This window comes from Mchenga conophoros, linkage group LG15 (assembly GCF_057382185.1).
Source record: "Mchenga conophoros isolate Kocher_MC1m ecotype Shallow Benthic linkage group LG15, M_conophoros_male_GT1.1, whole genome shotgun sequence".
Classification (NCBI taxonomy): domain Eukaryota; kingdom Metazoa; phylum Chordata; class Actinopteri; order Cichliformes; family Cichlidae; genus Mchenga; species Mchenga conophoros.
The window spans coordinates 15,230,177-15,248,722 of record NC_140540.1 but is presented as its reverse complement, the minus strand read 5'-3'; the positions used below and the strand labels follow the sequence as shown (position 1 = coordinate 15,248,722).

Genomic DNA, 18,546 nt, shown 5'->3' with positions numbered 1-18,546 from the left:
CCTTCAGCAAGTTTGGAGAACTATTTCTCAAGACCACTTTGTATGTATGGCACCTTGGAAGCAAAAACTAAAGAAATGTAGGATGGCTTGAGACTTTTAAACAATATTGTAATATTCAGATTACAGAATACATGGCCCAAAATGTAGTTTGTAACGTATTCTGTTAAGTTACTTAATGTGAGTAACATATTCTGAATACTTTGGGTTACTTTACATATTGTCATACTTTTTACAACTACATGAATGTACTATTGCTGTGTGATTTATTACTGTGACTGAAGGCTACTCGCCACCTAGCTAACGTTGTTAGCTGGTGTTAGCTGAGGTTAGTTCATAGACCGCAGACTGCTAGTTGCAAATAATCCTCTGCAGTTCTGAAAGCAATACCAACTAGATCTTTAAATCTTAATATAAAATGAGTAACAGTAGGGTGGACATTAGGTAAGGCTGCGCTTTTTGCAGTGATCTCGTATAGAAAACTATGTCTTTACCAGTATTATGTTTTCTTCTGTCTTCTTTCAGAACTGCACATGATTATTTACAGCTAGCAGGTTGTAATGCACCACATAACCCAGGTACCTACCACAACCAAAACAAGGAGGTTTTAGTAAGCTAACATTAGTTTTTAGAAAAGAACTTACTTCCAGATGTTTCTTTAGGTTGGAGGTGGAGTCTTTTGACGCTGAGAGCAGCTTGGTTGCTGGCAAACAGTTGCATTGAGTTTGCATTGCACGCTCAGATTTCCTGTCAGAGCCTTTATTTGCATATTTGTTTGGGTTTCCGACAATGCGTGGAATTACCAAAATTAGAGAGGGGATATGAAACAGGAAAAGACCGCAGTGTAATACATTTATTTCAACAAGGTAACAGTAACGGAATAAAGTTACTCATATTTTGTATTTTAAATACATATCACCGCTACATGTATTTCGTTACTCCCTAACACTGTTAATATTTAAGTTAATCTTTAACATTTTTATCATGTATTTTCTACATTAAAAGCCTCCAAGCCTAAGAACATCATGTTCACACTGTAATTTTGAGAATATTGGCAGTCCTGTATGACCTGGAAATGTTGCGTTTAACTAGCACTACTTCAATGTTGATTTAAAATTACAGGAAGAGAAAACGTAATCTAATTAGTGGGGAAAAAACAACATGGGTTTGAAAAACTGATACAGAAATGTGTGAAAGAGGTCAACTGTAAATCTGTTCTTTCACCGACAGAAAAGGTCCTTCGGGTTCAGGTCATAACACTCAAATGTGTTCAACCAACCTTCACTTTCTTCATGCTGGCAGCTATTAGATGAGATTGTGCCATGATTTAAACCCTCATTAGGACAACTGTGCTTAATCTGTTCCAGGAATGCTTCCAGTTCATCCTTCCAGCGCTGCCGCACGCCATCGACCTTCTTCGGGACGCAGTGGTGAAGGTAAAGGAGGCAGCAGACGAGCTGGAGGACTTGCCTTCACCACCACCGCCCCTCTCGCCACCTCCAAACAGTTCGCCACGCCGCCAGACAGAGGATAAAGGTGTGCAATGTGAGGAGGAAGATGAGGAAAAGAAGGACAGCGGTGTGGCGTCCACCGAGGACAGCTCCTCCTCCCACATAACCGCCGCATCCATTGCCGCCAAGGTACCAGGACAGAGAAGAGGAGAGGGGAGGCTTGGTTGTTCCATAAAAATGACATTTTTCTCAGATATGATTTCATCCATTTCATCGTCATTACGTGTTCACGTCATTCATAGAAGATAATGTTAAAGTAGTACTTTCAGCACCAGTAAATTGTTGAACATAATAACTGAATATAACAAAGCCTGTGCCAGTGAGATGTAATTATAAAAATTATGTAAATAGCAATTGCAAAGTATATTTTTCTGATCTTTCTTTGAAGTTGAGAGTTCAAATAGAAAACAGTTATGCACAATTGCTGCTCATCCAGGCAGATAAGATAGTGCCATGATATTTATTTTTTGCAGACACTCTATATGAACAATACTGGGCCATATTGCATCATCATTGAATTCACTTGTTTTCAGTCCCCTTGCCACAGGTGTGTAAAATAAAGCATCTAGCTATGTCTTTACAAGCCTTTGAGAAAGAATGGATCTTTCTAAAGATCTCTAAACCTCCTGTGGCATTAACATCAGCATTACAACACCAACTGTCCCTTCCCAGACGCCCTAACGCCCACTCACATCTTGTGTCAGTTGATCTCAATAAGTCACACGATTGGATGAGGCACAGTCTCACAATGGTTTCACCCGAAACCTCTGCTGATAATGACCCACACCCTTTTTCACACCTCGATGAGGTGCATGATCAATACTGGGTCAACAATCCTCTTAGGCGACAACTCATGCTAGCGCTTAAAAATTGGACTCTCCACCATTTAGTCTCAGAAATGAAGAAGCTTCTTGGATGAGACGTACAACGTAAAGAAGCTCCTCAGATAACTTTAACATATCATGGTGTTGTGACTGTCTGCCTTTGTGTTTGTGTGTGTGGGTTTGTGTATACTCTATGCATTCACATGTAACATCAAGTACGTCTCCATACTCCTCCAGTCTGCAGCCTGGACCCTGCTTAATGACTCCATTCTCAGTCTAACATCTCATCTCATTGTCCAGTCATAGATTGATCTTGGTAAGACTCCACCAAACAGCCACAATCAATGTTCTTTTTAAAAGGTCCAATTTTTCTCTAGCATTTTATTAAAAATGTTGAAAGACTTTGTCCTCACGGTCATGTTACATGTATATAGGTTTGTAGGAATTATTCATGCGCAGCTTTTTGAATTTTCAATGTCAGGATGTGTGCTATGGGTTCATGGTATGTGTGTGTATGTGCGTACGTGGTGTTTATATGCATGTGCGTTTGTGTTTGGGTGTATGTGATCTCAGATCCCAGATTCCATTATCTCGCGGGGTGTGCAGGTGTTGCCCAGGGACGCGGCCTCTCTCAGCACCACGCCCTCAGAGTCACCCCGTGCCCAGGCCACCTCCCGCCTCTCTACCGCTTCTTGTCCCACACCCAAAGTAAGTAAGCATACAGTACACCCAGTGGCACGCATCGGCATGTAATTACACTAGCAGGGAATCTAAAATGCTACGTTAACCATCAGCCGTATAAGGTTTGCAGCTCAGTTGTGAAGAGAACACATCTAGAAAAAAACAGACTTAAAGCAAGCGAGCGAACAATACCGGTAATCCTAAGCAAACTTGGAGGAACTTTACCAAAGCTGAGCTTTAGCTCTTGCTGCTCATGGAGTTATCATTCAGATAGAATTTTTGCTAGATAAGCTCAGCAGCTGTTTATAAAGCTGTTATATGAAACAGGATTGCTTTTCATGGAAAATGCAGCTATCTTTACAACCTATAGCTTAATTAACTTATTTAACAGTCACCCAAGCTCTGTTTAAAAGATCAAATGCTTTCTAGCACACGTTAATTCTGAGCCCGGTTCGTATAATCTATAAAAAATGTTTGGTAACCAACATAACTCTGGTTCTCTGAGAACCGAGTGAGGCATCTTACTGTGGGAAGTAAAACGGGGTCTGCTGGATTCTGCTGTGACTAGCTGCTGTCTGGCAACACGTGACTCTGTGGGAATTTGAAAAAGGTTGCACAGCAGCTAAATAAATCTGGTTTGTTCTTCGTTCTACATGTCTGGGTTTAAAATGCATCTTGAGGGTTCTCAAAGGACCACTTAGTGACATCACAGTAGCTGCATCCATCTTTGATATACAGTCCATGATTTTTTTGAACGTTAGTAGCAGCCAGTGAACATAGACAGAAATACACAAGAAGAAGAAAAATTGTGTACAATTTGATTCACAATATGTGCATGTAGAGGGGAAACTCGCTTGGAAAGAACGTTTTCGATGGTTCCTACATTGTTCAAAGCACTTTTCAAGGTTTCTTTGGTTAAGTACTTCCACTTTTTTATATTCAGGTTTTCCGCAAATTGTCTAATTTATTCTTAACGTTTAAGCCAAAATGACATACAGATATTAAAACTGGTATGAACACAGTAGTGACAGCTACTGAGCTTGAATGTCAGCAAGCTGCAGACATTGACTGAACTCTTGAAAAAGCTGGTAAGTAGATCTTGAATGTTTTTGTCAAGGTCAAGAGAAAACTCTAATGCTTTATGGTTGGTTCAGCTCCTAAAGCACCTCTAAATCTGATTGTAAATACTAATTGTAAATGTAATTCAACCCAAGCCCCAAATCAGATTGTGTACTTGGTTCTCACTGGGAGAGAAGTACAAGGACATGCACTTCCAGCAACACATATGCATGCTCACACAAACAAACAAAGGCCGACCCTAGCCCATTTTTCCCTTCTGCTCAGCCCTACTGTTCGTCTCCCACAGCTCAGTTGTATTTGTCATGCCCTGACTCAAACATTTAATGCTTATAGACTTGTACAGGAATAGGAATACTGGACAAAACCAAGAGTTCATCATATTATTTCTTTTTAATATAGAGAGGAATATGTTTTCTTAAAATCTTTATTTTTTGCATCTTCCACAATTAAAATCTGATTATTAGTAAATGTGATGTTGTGTAAAATGATTATGTTGTGTAAACAGCGCACACACACTTCAATGACCGGTTTCAGTGTCACAGCATCATAAGTGTCTGTGTTTCTCTGTATGTTTTGTGTTTGCTTCTATGTGTTTTATATGTTTATGTGTGAGTGTGTTTATGGAGACAGCAGGTTGTGGTTTTTTATGCTTGGATGCTAACAGTATTATTTAGCAGGTTTCACTGCAGTTTTATGCACTTGCTCTGGGCTTGCTTTAATGGGATACTTGAACATGTCGTCTATATGTATTCCCATTTTTTTTTTCCCCTGGCATTGTCTCGTTGTGGCTATTTAACTGAACATTTGCACAATTCTTTGTGAAAAGACTGTTTTAACTGATCTCTCCTGCAGGTTTTTAAAATGCCAAATGGTGTCAAGTCTCTCTTTCTGTCTCTCTATTCTCTCTCTCTCACCTCATCTGTCAGTGTCGCGTCTCCGTGTGTCTCCCGGACAGCAGGCAGGTGCCATGGGAATAGATGAGTGGGGTTGCCATGGGAACAGAGGGATGGGATGTTAGCAAAGGAGGGAGGGCGGGTGCATAGATGGGTCATGCAACTGAGGAAGCAGCCATGAACAGTGCTCTCTCTTTCTGCTGTGCTGTGTTTGGGTGTACATGGAGTGGTGAAAGGTCAGACAGGCAATAAATCATTGCAAGTAATTTCTAACAGGCTTGTTAGATATGTAGATATTTAAAGATATTTGCAAGTATAAATAAGCAGCAAGATGTGAGGCAGTGAGAAGTTAGTCATGACATGGTGTAGTGAGTAAGGATTCTGTTAAATCTATTTGGTGAAAATGAATCTTGAAAATATTCATCCTCCCAAGAGGCCACTGAGCAAGGCACTGTAGGTCTGAGGTTAATAACTTTGAGAAGATGGTATGTGAATATCAGTTCTTTGGTGAAACACACTTCCTTGTCTCTGGGTTTTATTATTTTGTGTGTAAATATGAACACACTAGCGCTAAACTTAGAAATACAGTTTCTGATTCTCCTCTTTCTTTCGCTGACCCTAGAAAAGTTCCTAATGTTTTATCATTGCTTTATCATTCTTTTTTAACCTAAAAGGGCCCATAACTTACAAAATGAGTATTATGCTGTTATGAATAAAACTGAAAAACAATGATTGAAGCCGTAAGTCCATTAGGGAAATTGTTTTTCACTGTATTAAATCAGATGAGAGGGAGGGTAATTTACTTTGCTTTTCAGATATGCTTCAGATACGCTTATCACTTATGCACGGTCTATAGGTGTAATCCACACTTTACTCAGTTTTGTTGCGTTCCTCTCCAGATTTCCTCTTGCTCTGGTCCACAGCTTGTAGTGATCGCAGCCTATCCCGCTGATCACATTTAGAGAGCCAAGGTGTTTTTGACCTCGACTGAGCCACAGAGTGTGGAGCTGTAAATAATTGGACAGTGGGGAGCTTTAATGCTGCTGTTGGCTCCACTAATGCATCGAGGTAGCCCTCACCCCATTCCTTTCCCGCAACACCCAAGCACACGTGTGTCTCCACCTTTCTTTGCGAATGACCCCATTTGAGTTATCGCCAGCTTGTCATGATCACATTCCGGCCATATTACTCAGGGTTTGTGTGTACTGTGCATGCCTGGGAATGTGTGTTTTTGTGAATGGCAGATAACAGGCAGTTAATGTCTTTTCTAGGTACAGCTTTTAGCTTGTTTAGATTCTGACATGAGCTTTTACCCAGCGACAAGCTGCCATATGTTCTTTGAAATTCCCACATTGCAAGCGGCTGCTGACAGTATGTACACACTGTCCCTAGAGCCACAGCCAGAATGGCTCTGTTCACTGATGCATTTCATGTGCCACTGTGGGCTGTGTTAGTTTGTTAGCTAGGTCTTGTTGGCAAGGCTGTGTGGTTGCTTTAAGAAGAAAAGGTATGAAGTAGGTCTTAATCTTGTCACTGCCCGAGCTGCTGCTGCGTTTTCTGTACATGCCAATCCGACACCTCAGCTCACAGAGCGAAACAGAAGCAAAAGGGCCACTTATTTTTTGCCAAATAGAAACGTGTATAAATCCACAGAGGTGGTGTGTTAGCACTTTAAGTTCAGGTCACATTTGTCAAGTTATGACACTATGCATGCAGTCTTATTTGTTTTTAAGGGGACAGCAAATGTGTTTGCAATAATGAAGTCACTTTTAAATGTGCACATCAACACCGTGTGTGTGAGTTTGGATCCTGCACGTATGGATTCGCTGCTAAGTATAAAGTCTGTGCGTAAGTGCAGCGTGTGGAACGAACTGATGGTCAGACCTGTGTGTCTGCTGCAGCACGGCAACTTGGAATGCACACAAACACTGCATGTAATAAATTTTGACTCACATCCTCCAGACAGAAGGTGTCTGTGTTGCTCTCACACTCCCCACACAGCATACAGCCCAGGAGCAACTTTACAAACCATTCATGTAACCAGATTTCTGTCTCTGTCATACGGTTTCTTAGTTGCGCACACACGGAAAGATGCCACATGCACATGCACAAGATGTACGGAGAGTAGTTGTACCCTTCCACTCTTGTGAGCATTTAGTACAGTTACGTAATGGTGAGTTTGGATTAATGAACCATATGGGAGATAGGGCTTTGATTCAGAGGATGGCTGACAATGTGTGTGTGTGTGTGTGTGTGTGTTTTGCCAGTGTTTTCTGGGGTTGTGTCTCCTGTTCTTATTCTCACTTAAGTGGTTAGTTAGTTAGGCTTTTTATGTTCATTTGTATAAAGTTTGGGAGGTTTTTTTCTTGCTGTTATTTTGGTTTTTGTAAAGACATAGTCTCTTAAAATCCCTGGAGCTGTTGCTGTAACAAGTTGATATGTAAGTAGATTCTCTGTGTTTTATGCAGCAGTCACAGCAGGTTTCATTTCTGCATGAACATTTGGCTGAACTCAAAGTGTCTGAAATCATTTTTGTTTGATTTCTGGGTAGCATCACATTTGCTGCCAATATTGACTGGAAGCAATATCTGAAGCAATATCTAATGTAACCTTGATAATCCAGTATAATACTCCTCTCACTGATTCATCAGTCATCCAATAAAAGCGCTAAAATTCCCCAGTAAGGAAAGTATGAAGTGGTTAATGAGTATTTACTTCATGGCTGCTCTTACTCTCATTTATTGATTACCTATCGGTAGATTGAGTTGAGTTGAGTTGTTCAAAACTCAGCACCAAAAACGAGGACGTAATATTTCATTTACATTGTGAGGTTGTTTTCTTGTTGGTAAAAGACTTTTATAATCACTGCCGTCTTTTGGCGCTATTGCCAGTAGTTCTTTATGGAATTGAATATTTTAGTATTGAATTAAAGTTTCACCTCCTTTTTAAAATAATACTCCTGCCTTAGAGTGGCTGCTGCCCTTACTGTACATCTACACTCCCCTTTCCATCAGACCTTTCGCCTTGATCGCCACGCATTTTCCAGAGCCAATATTATTTACCGTCAATATATTGTATACTGTTCCAAACATCCCATCAGCTTGTCAGATTTGAGCATTTATTTTGATTAAAATATTCAATGCTCTCACTTTCAGATGGTGCCTTTGCACAGGTGCTGGCTGAGCACCTAGAGGACACTGCCTCATTCCACCCTGGTCCCATAGCATTTTTTTTTTATTAGTGGTTTGATGTATGGCTTTGGAGCCAAAGCCAGGGCTTATGGAAATCACGTCCTCCTCTGCAATGTAGGACATGAGTCACTTTGCATCCCAAACCACTTCGGTAACCTTCACCGTGGATATTTGACATTCAGCTGACTGCTGCAGACCAACAGGGAATATTAATGTACACACGAATGCAATCAATTTAATTACAGTAAATTTAATTACCAGTTAACTGTTAGTTTGCCAATTGATCGGGGAAAATGGGAAAGCATCTTCATCGAAGATTCAGAGAGGCAAATTTATGAAAGAAATAATGGGTCATTCAAACCAACACGAGCCTTCTGCTCAACCTTCTCCAATTTGCATAAAAGCTTTATGGTGCAAAGTTTATACATATAAAATTATTGGTGTGAAATTTCAGCTTCATATATTAAATAATTTTCATGATCACAAAAACAAAAGAAATTACATTTTCATTCAACTTTCTTGTTGTATTGAGCAAATATGACAAGTTTTACAACAAAAATAAAATTCTCAGAGTGTCTGTCAAAATAGAGTAAAAGTATGGATTTTCCAGACTCTAACTATAGCTCAGAAAATAATATAGTTAAATATGTGAGTAATATTCATTTTCAAGACCTGGGTCATTCGATTTTTACACCGTTTCCGCTCCATTATCTCTGATTTGTCCATAGCTGTCATTATCGTACCATCTAGAACAGTGTTATATTCAGATTATACCATCTATCAATATTTTTGTTTTTGTGGTACAACACAACTCGTCATATTAGCTTAAAATAGCACGAAATTTAAATGAAAGTGGGTTGGTTTTTTTTTTTTTCATTTTTGTGTCCTAAAAATTTCATGTTAAAAAGTATTCGACGTGCTTTATTTTACAGTATGAGATTTTATGAGAAATCCAACTATATATCATTCAGACATTGTCACTAGTTGTCTTTTGCTGTGTTAGTGTGTACTGTAATAGGGAACTTTGCAGGAGTGCTGGATGTTTTTTGGTTTGTTTGTTTTTTCATATTTTAACTAGCCAATATTCAGACTTTTTTATGTATCTAAATCACAGATTCTGATTCATTTTGAAGCTAAGAAAGACCAGTGAAAATTTCAGCCTTTTATATTTAAGAGTTTTTGAGATATGCGTGTTCAAACATTGCAGCAGATTTCAGTGTGGGGAAAAAAAGAAGCCTGAAAGTGGGGTCGACGTGCCATTTATATATATATATATATATATATATATATATATATATATATATATATATATATATATATAAGTATATATACTTTTTCTCTTGAAAAGTATTTGATATATGAAACTAAAATGATGGTCGAGCAGAAAATGTTCTAAAAATGAGCTGATTTGGGTTGGAATGAGTCTAATATTTATAAATTCATGTTTGATTAAAATTTTAAAATGACACATTTCTTATTTTTCTGACTTAATCATCAGCTGTTTGTTTGTTGCACTCATCTGAATTTTCCACACCTTTTTCCTTTTAGTGTAACTACTCTGATTTTGTTCTATTTTTGGGTAGCTCGGCTTTCAACAGTCTTGATAATCTGTCCCTTGCAAGAGTTTGACAGATGTCAAAATGCACGTTTTAACGTGATGTATAACATGAGCATGAAAAAAAGAATGCACATGCAGTTTGGCCTGGGCCTAGTCTGTACTCAGATCACAGCATCATCACTTGCAAATATGTAGTGACAGAGGATCACTGACAAACTGAAGTGATCTGTCAGCAGGACATGAATGATTTATGCCCTGGGTGTATGCGAATGCCCCATTATAGTGTCAGCTCAGCTGGCTCTATGCGTGACAGATCAATGATCTGTAAGCTTGTATGGCAGATTTCTCCTTCTGTAACCCTGAACAGGAGATATGACTCTTGACTGTCCAAAGGTAAGAGTTTGTGGTACAGTGTGGGTATGCAGGTGTTTCTCTGTGTGTCATCTACACTCAGTTTGGTACTGTGAAGATGAAGCCAGGTGTGTGTGTGCCTGGTTTTAGACCTTTAGCAGCAATAAGTTGAAGTAATTGTTTTCTGTGTGACTTTATCAGTCTCTCACATAATCTTGGCCCACTCTTCTTTACAACCTTGCTTTAGTTCATTCAGGTTTGTGCGTATTAGCTTATGCACAGCTCTGTTAAAGTCCTCATTTCAGTTGGTTTAGGGTCTGGACTTTGAGTGGGTCGTTGCAAAAACTTTATTCTGTACTTTTTCAGCCATTCTGCTGTTGATGTGCTGGTGCTGCCAATTTCACCCAGGTTTTAGCTGTTGAACAGATGGCCTCATATTGACTGTAGAATACGTTGGTATACAGAGGGGTTCATGCTCGACTCAATAAGTGCAAGGTGCCCAGTTCATCTGGCTGGAAAATGAGCCCAAACCACCATCCGCCGCTAATGTGCTGGATAGTCTCGTGGTTTGTTCAGATGCAATTTTGCAAAACTAAGCTGTGCTGGCATGTTTTTTGTTGTTGTTGTTGTTGTTGTTGTTTTTTTTTGGGGGGGGGGGTTGTTTATTTGCTTGTTTGTTTTTTTGAGAGAAGCATCTTTCTCCCAAAAACCCTTGCAAACAAGCCATAGTTGATCAGTCTTTTTCTAATTATGCCGTCATAGACTTTAACATTTAACAAGCTAACCAAGGCCTGTAGAGTCTGATATGTAGCCTTGGATTGTTTGTTTGGGGTTGTTTTTGCATTTTTCTGAGCATTGCACAGTCTGACATTGACTTCAAGTGCATTTTGTTAGCAGCTTCTGACTTCTGCTTAACACCTTAATAACATATTGAAGCAGTAAAGCAATGCTTAGTACTCTACATGAGTGCAGAGAATCCTACATTATGAAAACATCTGTACCAGGCTGTAAGTGTGCTTCATTTTCTGTGCTGCAAAACTGAGCATTTTTAAAAAATGAGAATCTGTGTGTTTGTTGACGTTACAATGGGAGTCTCCTTCAAGTTGCACTGCAGTTTTTCGCATTTCTGCCTCGGCTTCATTTTTTAGTTCCCAGATATTGCCATTCGGTCATTAGCGCCTTTATCCAGTTCACGCAGTTACAAGATTCATTAAAAGGGTAATGTCAAAGAAAGTAAGAAAGAAAAAGCATAACTGAAAATGGCCTCAGTTCATTTTAATGTATGACAACTTAGAACAGAACGTGATTAAAACTGAAAGTAAAAGTGAAGTAAAAAAGTTAAAAATTCAGTTAAAGCCAGTTAAATGCGTATGGCTGTAGTTTTGTTTCAGATGAGGATAATATGCTGAGCATGCAGTTTGGTGACCTGTGACCTTTAAGTGAAGAGTTAGGATCAATAACGGTGCCACATAGATTAGAGATGGTATTAAAAACTGCCATTCACAAATCCCATATTCAGTGTGGCCTGTGGTGCTGCCCTGCGTGCAGCCTCGACTCTTTTATGGAAGTGGTTAATGCATGTGCAGCACGTCAAACCAGGACAGATTTTCCAATGGAGATGGTAAAGTACAGTACATTGTTATGAAGATCCTAATCAAACTTAATTGATAAAAGCACACATAGTACAGGTAAAATGTATTGATTGCTTTAATGCTCTTTTCTTTTACTCTACTACATTTGACTATTTACTGTATGCTGCAGTGGGCGAGAGTGTTACGAGATACTTTACTGTTGGAGCGAAGGCGCAGTGTGACGTTCCGGCGCTTCTTTACAGCTCGCATCGTCGTTCTTTTAAGGTTTATTCCCCTGCACAAGTGATAGATAGGATTTTTTATATGCCTTTGTGTTCTGCTGAAAGTTTTATTATGTTTGATTTAACTTGACAGTAGTGACCGCTTGTGTGTCTGCTGGTGTGTGTGTGTGTGTGTATGTGTCTTCGGCAAAGCGGCAATAGTGCTAGATATGTGTTATTGTCCTCCTCCATTGCAGTAAGGCTCATAAATGTGACTCCTCGTCTTCTGGCCTGCTGGAGGTGTGGAGGATTTATGATGGAGTGAGTGAGAAAGTAAGAAAGGCGAAAGGAGAGAGAAGGAGAGAAGAAAAGAGTGGGAGGGCGTGAAAGGGATAGATAGCTAATAACTTCGAGAGGACAGGGGACTGGGAGAGAGTAGGAGGTGGCGAAAGGGTGATGGAAGGAAATTAAAATGCACACAGAGTGAACAGTAAGGACAGTTCAGCTATTTTGGCCTGTGTCTTTTTGTCAGTCTTTATTCATCTGTCCATCCCAGAGGTTGAGTCCGGTAGCTCACCTCGTCTTAGCCTCAGCATTCTCCCCTCCCCCGGTTCACTCATCTCAAATCAGTGTGAATGTGACAGAAGGAGGCAGAATAAAGTTGAAAGATGCAAGAAAGAAAGATGATCGTGAAGAGGAGAAAGTCACATCTGTCACTTTCCCTCAACGGAAAGGCTCATGGGAAATACACACTCCCGCACACATAAACACGCACACACACAGACCTCAGTCATGCATGTACAATTTAGGACAGCACACATCACCGTATGTGCAGCTATATGCCCTCCTCCTCACTCTCCTCCTCCTCATTGTCTCTCTGGCTGTTGCATTTCCTCGCCACTCTCTCTGTCTTCTGCATCCTTCCTGCTCCTGCCTTCCCTTCTTATCGCGTTTTCTCTCTCTCACTCTCTTGCTCACCCTTCCTCACTCACCCTCTCACAGTTAGCGAGTGTGTAAAAGTGTGTGTTCGTGTGTGCATGTGCTGGGGAGCTCATTCTGTTTCGACTCCAGGCAGAAGATGGTAAGTAATGTCTTTCCTCCTGCATATCTGAGAGTGTTTACAGGTTTTGAGTGTGGAGGGTTGTGTGTGCGGAGGTCGCTTGTGTCCATGTTTAATAAGTGAAGGATTTTGTATTATTAGCTGAGTGGGCATGGGGGGTGGATATATTGCGTGTGCAGCGTTGTGTTTTGCAAATGTTATTTGTGCATGTGTGCTGCTGTTGATGAGGAAGCTGACGCCTGAAGGAGGTACAGTGTCAGGCCATGGATTAGTTAGGAGGTAGGAGGGTGAGTAATGTAGGATACTGTTGACTAGCTTAAACTAGCGGTGGGCTGCAGAGTGTGGATAAAGAGTAAGGGACTTATGTGCCTCATGTTTTGGTGGTGGTGTTACTGTCGTGTTGGACGGTGGCAGTTACATAAAAAGACAAAGAAAGGATGATGAGTATGAGTAAGCGACACAATATCTCATAGGGCTCTGCACTCCAGCAGTCAGTCAGTCACTTAAGAAGTAGATGACACTCCATCCACATTTCCCTTCCTCCCTCAGCTGCTGCTTTTATCCAAAGCACCTTACAATTTATGCAGAACAGGAATCAGAAAGCCCATGATGCCGATGCCTTTACTGTTATTCCTTGTCCCTGGAGTTATCATGTGCTTCCTTCCAGGCAATAACAGAGCAGCTTAGCTGGAGCACTACTGTAAATGGAAATGAGGGCAATATGGATGAAGAAGTGTGGAAGCAGCGCCTTCAGAAATCCATGATGGCTTTATACAGTTGACAAGGAGAAGCAGCAAGATACTGATGTAACTGTGGAGAATGATGCCACTAATAGCTAAATGTCAGGTACGGCAAAAATAATGGCTATTATGGAGGCTATGCTTTGTAGAGCCTGTGAGAACCTGTGGATAAAATAGAGCTCTGCCTCTTTGTGCTTGTTTGGACTAAGAGATGACCAAAAGAAAACCACACACAGCTTACATTAGGAAAAAAATGAATCCAGAAAATTGCATTTTGTTAAAAGATAAGTTGGACATTTTAAGCTTTTTGGCTTTCTTGCTTATAGATATGTTTTAAATTGATTGTTGGTGTATTTTTAGGTTGTCTAATAGTCGTTTGGTCACCAAAGGGTTGGGGCCAAACGTAAAGGGCTGTTGTTACCATAAAGAAATGATAGTTGTATATTGCTGAAGCAAAGAAACCACATTTCTTGAAATATTGAAAATTTTAAGTGACAGAATCCGTCATCCCTGTTTCCTTTTCAAATGAGTCCTTTACAAGACTGCTTTAGAAGTGTCTGTGTATTGAAACCAGACAAAACAATACTGGCTGCTGCACTGGATTTTCAGATTTATTGTTTTTATTTTAGAAAATACGCGAAAAAAGCTGGTTCACTTTGGAGACACTAAAATATTCACATCATACTGACAGTTTTTTGCTTTTGAGAAATGAGACCCTTAGACTCTTTGTCTACTCTTTCTCCCTTTTATAAACCTGCTTAATCCGGTCTTTATGTAGCCTTAAGGAAAGCAGAAACATGGATGTCAGAGTGTTCAGAAGAGACACAACAGCCTTCAGTAACTGGATGAAAAAGGTAGACTGATGTTATTTAGCTGTGAGGAGTGACTGCGCTGCAAAATGTCAGGTACAGAAGAGAAGGATGGCTGAGAAAGCTTAAAGGGAACCGACTGTATTGTAATAAGTGTGAGTGTTGAAAAGACCAGATGAAAGTAGCTATGGCCAAGAGGAAAGTGCTCTTTTGTCTCTGATTAATGTACACACAGTTGGCCCTCCCTGCCTTTATTTGGCTCCAGGAACCCATTGACCATTTGGGTCAAACTGCTGTAGGCTTTAAATCAAAATAAGTCGAATGTGCTTGTTCATGTGTGGAAAGAGCATGTGCGCACACGGTGGATTTTCCACTTTTGTTATCGAGATTATTAGATATTCAGGAGCGTATATTTTATATGTCAGCGTCATCCATTTAAAATATCATGTCTTCTACGCACATGCAGCGCAGACACGCATCTGCATGTGTGAAGTTTGCGTGCACCGTGTGCGATATTATATTTGTCTCGAGTTACTCACGCCCACTGACTCAGAGCGTTTGCCTTTAGGGCAGTCGAGGGAGAATAGAAAGCGTACAAGTGCAGTGAACAGCGGGACAGAACAAGAGCAGGAAGAGAAGACAGAAAGACAGACAGGAAAGGCATTAAGAAGAGTGGATGAGTTGTCTGACCAGCTGTACTGAGTGTGTTCCATCACCATGTGGGCTGGGAATGTGAAGCGGGGAAGACTGGTAAGCGATATAACACAGGCCTGTCAAATCAGCTGTGCTAATGCCACGCTCTCTGAAAATTCACTCAGTAGCTCATTAATTTCTAACATATGTAGACATGGCCATAGGAGCGCTGTGATGAATGACCGGGACAAGATAAAGATGCACACAGCGCATGCTCCGGGTCAGCCTGGCTACTAGTTGTTTGGCTTTTCCAGTGTGGACTCTTAGCCAATATTAGTTATTCTTGAGGGAGCTGTTGGAGAGCAGAGTTTGTTTTTTTGTTTTTCTTTAGTAACTCTGTTTTGAAACTGTAAGCAAAAAACTTGAAATTACTTTAAAGCAGTGACAGCAGGAAAGTTTAATTTGACAAGTAAAGAAAGCAGCTCATCATAAACCTGCACAATCAGCTGGTGATATCATTCAAAAAATGTTTACTTCAACCAAACTAAATCTATAATTCAGCTCACGTATGTGTAATCTAATCCCAGAAACTCTAAGTGTGTTACATTTTCTCTTCTTTCTTCTTCTTTTACTTTCATACTTTGAACTGTAAGTAAATTATAGACTGCATTTAAAAAAAAAAAAGGTATCCAGCATGATGATGTCACCCATTAGTTTCTAGACTTCTGCTTGAGCTGTGAGTTATGAGGTAAACAGATTAGCAAGGTGCATCTGCTAGACCTAAATTAAATAACACATTCACACTCTTAGAAATTGAGCACAGAATGTTTGGATGGCCGCATTACTTTTAGACAATTGCATTAAAATGATGCAAAATCCAAAGGTCCAAAAAGGATCCAAAAGGCACCAACACTACAAACACAGTTATGAGGTTAAGAGGTACTCAGTGCATTGCAGTGCCGATGTATCAGTTAAAATATATGAACATGAAACAGCACTGATTGGGTGGCATTCTGATGCATGAATATTATTACTGTCCCTATTAATATGTTTGGAAATATTTGATGTTAACATTGTCTTTCACCTTGTTTTTCTATTAATACTAGTCATGCTAGCTTCACATTTACCTTTGTTGCAGAGATGAGGGAACCGTTAACCCCAGCGAATATCACTGTGTGTAATATGAAGCACAGTGGGACATTTATTAACCCCATTTTCACATAGATGATTTTAAATGCATGTCTCCAAATCTGACCAAATAGCAACACAGAAATTTGTGAACTAGCTGCCCATTGATGGCTTTATTTAAAGTGCTGTGTATGATGGTTTCTGAAGAAATTAGTTTGCGTTTCACTATTAAAATTTTCCAAACAGAGGCTGTGCTGTAAAAAAAATTGATGAAAAAAAATTGTGTAAACAACGTTTTAATATAATATACTAGATTATTTTTTTTGTCTTCAGCGAGTGCAAAGACACATTGTTATTTGTCAAAAATTATTACCTAAGAGGTGTTATGATCATTGTTACATTTTGATTTTTGCACACGTGTGATGTGGTTTGTGAAGTGTTTTTGTATCTGAGAACAGTGTTAACATTTGGCTGATATCTCTGGGCCAAGAGTAATATCTTATCTTACAAGTCATTCCATCTCAAATGAGCTTGTTTGACAAAAATCTTTGAGCTTTAAAATTTGGACGTAGGTAATTATATCTGTAACATTTCATTTATCATGTATCAAATACTTTTCTAGATGTTTTACCACTGCAAATTTTGTTGTAAATACAAATAAATATAGCAAAACAACTGACAAGTAAAAAAAAAAAAAAAAAAAAGAGTAAAGAGTAAAGAAAAAGGAGTTGGTAGCTCATTTCATGAGAGTAGCCGATTTGTTGTGTCCACATGATGTGATTGACACAATACGAGTAAGGATCAATCAAGAGATCGGCATGCTGCCTGGAACAAATGCTGCAAGAGAAGTAAACTATATGAAAATGCTACATTGTTGCGTTTTTAATGTCTGTTAGTATATTTTGACGTTAACCTTACAATCATGTAATAAAGTAGAGTATACGTTTTTTTTTTTATTGTAGTGCAATATATCTATATAATATTCAGAAATTGTCACTAGCTGTTTTTGGCAATATGATTCAATTTTATGGTAAGAAAGGCCAGTCCAAAGTTTAGACTTTTATCTTTAATAGATGTGAGATTTGTGCCTCAGATTTGTGTGATAAAGCATGAAAGCTGAAAAAATCTATCTTAAAATGTATTTGATGTATGAAGATAAAATTTAGTAGAAATCATTATTGGTCGATGGATGGATACCATAAAATTTTGAAGCAAATCAGAGATGGTCGAGCAGAAAGCCTTCGATGATTTGAGATGGAAAGAACCTAAAATAACAGTCTAATGACAACCTGACAGTATTATACTGGAAAGTCTTTATTTTATAAAACACCTTAATTTATTTCATAGAAAAAAATTGTAGATCACAAGAGTTTAATTGCAAAGTAACATTCTGATGTTTGGAGATCTATCTGCTAGCATTGTGTTGCTGTACTTTAACAGGGAACTTTCTCACATCTTGTGGATGATTATGTAACCCAGTTTCATTACAAAACACTGTCATATTCTTGAGACCAACCCTCCATCACCACAATAAACTCAAAAAACAGCCCTCATCTAACAGTCTACACAACTGCTATCATATACATATAATTAGATTTTAATAGAACATGGTAGACTAAAATTCTGGGTTCGAAAAAAGAGAATCGACGTATTCAGTCTATGGTAGTGAATTGAGCCCTACCTCACCGCTACAGTATTTAGGAAAACCTTGTGTAGTTTACTTCTGAGTTTCAATTTGTAACCTCCTATGGTTTCCTGCCAGTGTCCATTATCTGAGCTGTGAGCCACATGAGGGCAACTGCTGTGAATGTAGAGCATTTCAATTAGGAAGGATGAGATGCTCATCTCCTTCACAGTGCTGCTTTACAAAGGCTATTTATTATATAATCTGAAATGTTACTGATTCATGAGGAAAAGTCAGGAACTGTCTAATGACTTTGCTAATAATTCATACTGAGCTTTGCTTTCATGTTAGGCATTATTTGGGGACTAGATGTAATACTTCTAAATGGGTTTCCCAGTGATATGTCATAGCTGGAAGGCTCTTCGACCAGAAACAAACAGCCGACCCAGATGGCTGCGTTTATGTGCAGTTTTTGTTTGGGATATTTTGGCAAACTAGCACATGAATGAAAGGCTGTAGAGCAGTTGTCATAGACACAGGGATTGGCTTTCCGACTAGCACATGATCATCTTAATAAATCAAATTAATCTGATCTCTGAAATCTGATGAATCTAATGATTCAGTGTCTCTAAAGTAAGATAAACTGGATAGTCTACGAGCACCGTCCTGAAATA

The 18,546-nt window shown here is 39.3% G+C and overlaps 1 protein-coding gene across 9 annotated transcripts in view; it reads left to right on the top strand.

Annotated features, from left to right (window-relative positions):
- The window catches only part of gphnb (gephyrin b), a 112,807-nt gene that overhangs the window by 67,102 nt on the left and 27,159 nt on the right, over positions 1–18,546 (top strand). For all 9 annotated transcript variants that reach the window (XR_014888647.1, XM_085247498.1, XM_085247497.1 and 6 more), the window contains exons 7-8: positions 1,365–1,637; positions 2,906–3,040. Coding sequence is in view for 8 of the 9 variants with exons in the window: in XM_085247498.1 (XP_085103624.1) it covers positions 1,365–1,637; positions 2,906–3,040 (408 nt within the window). In the remaining variant the exon portion in view is untranslated. The remainder of the gene's footprint in view (positions 1–1,364; positions 1,638–2,905; positions 3,041–18,546) is intronic.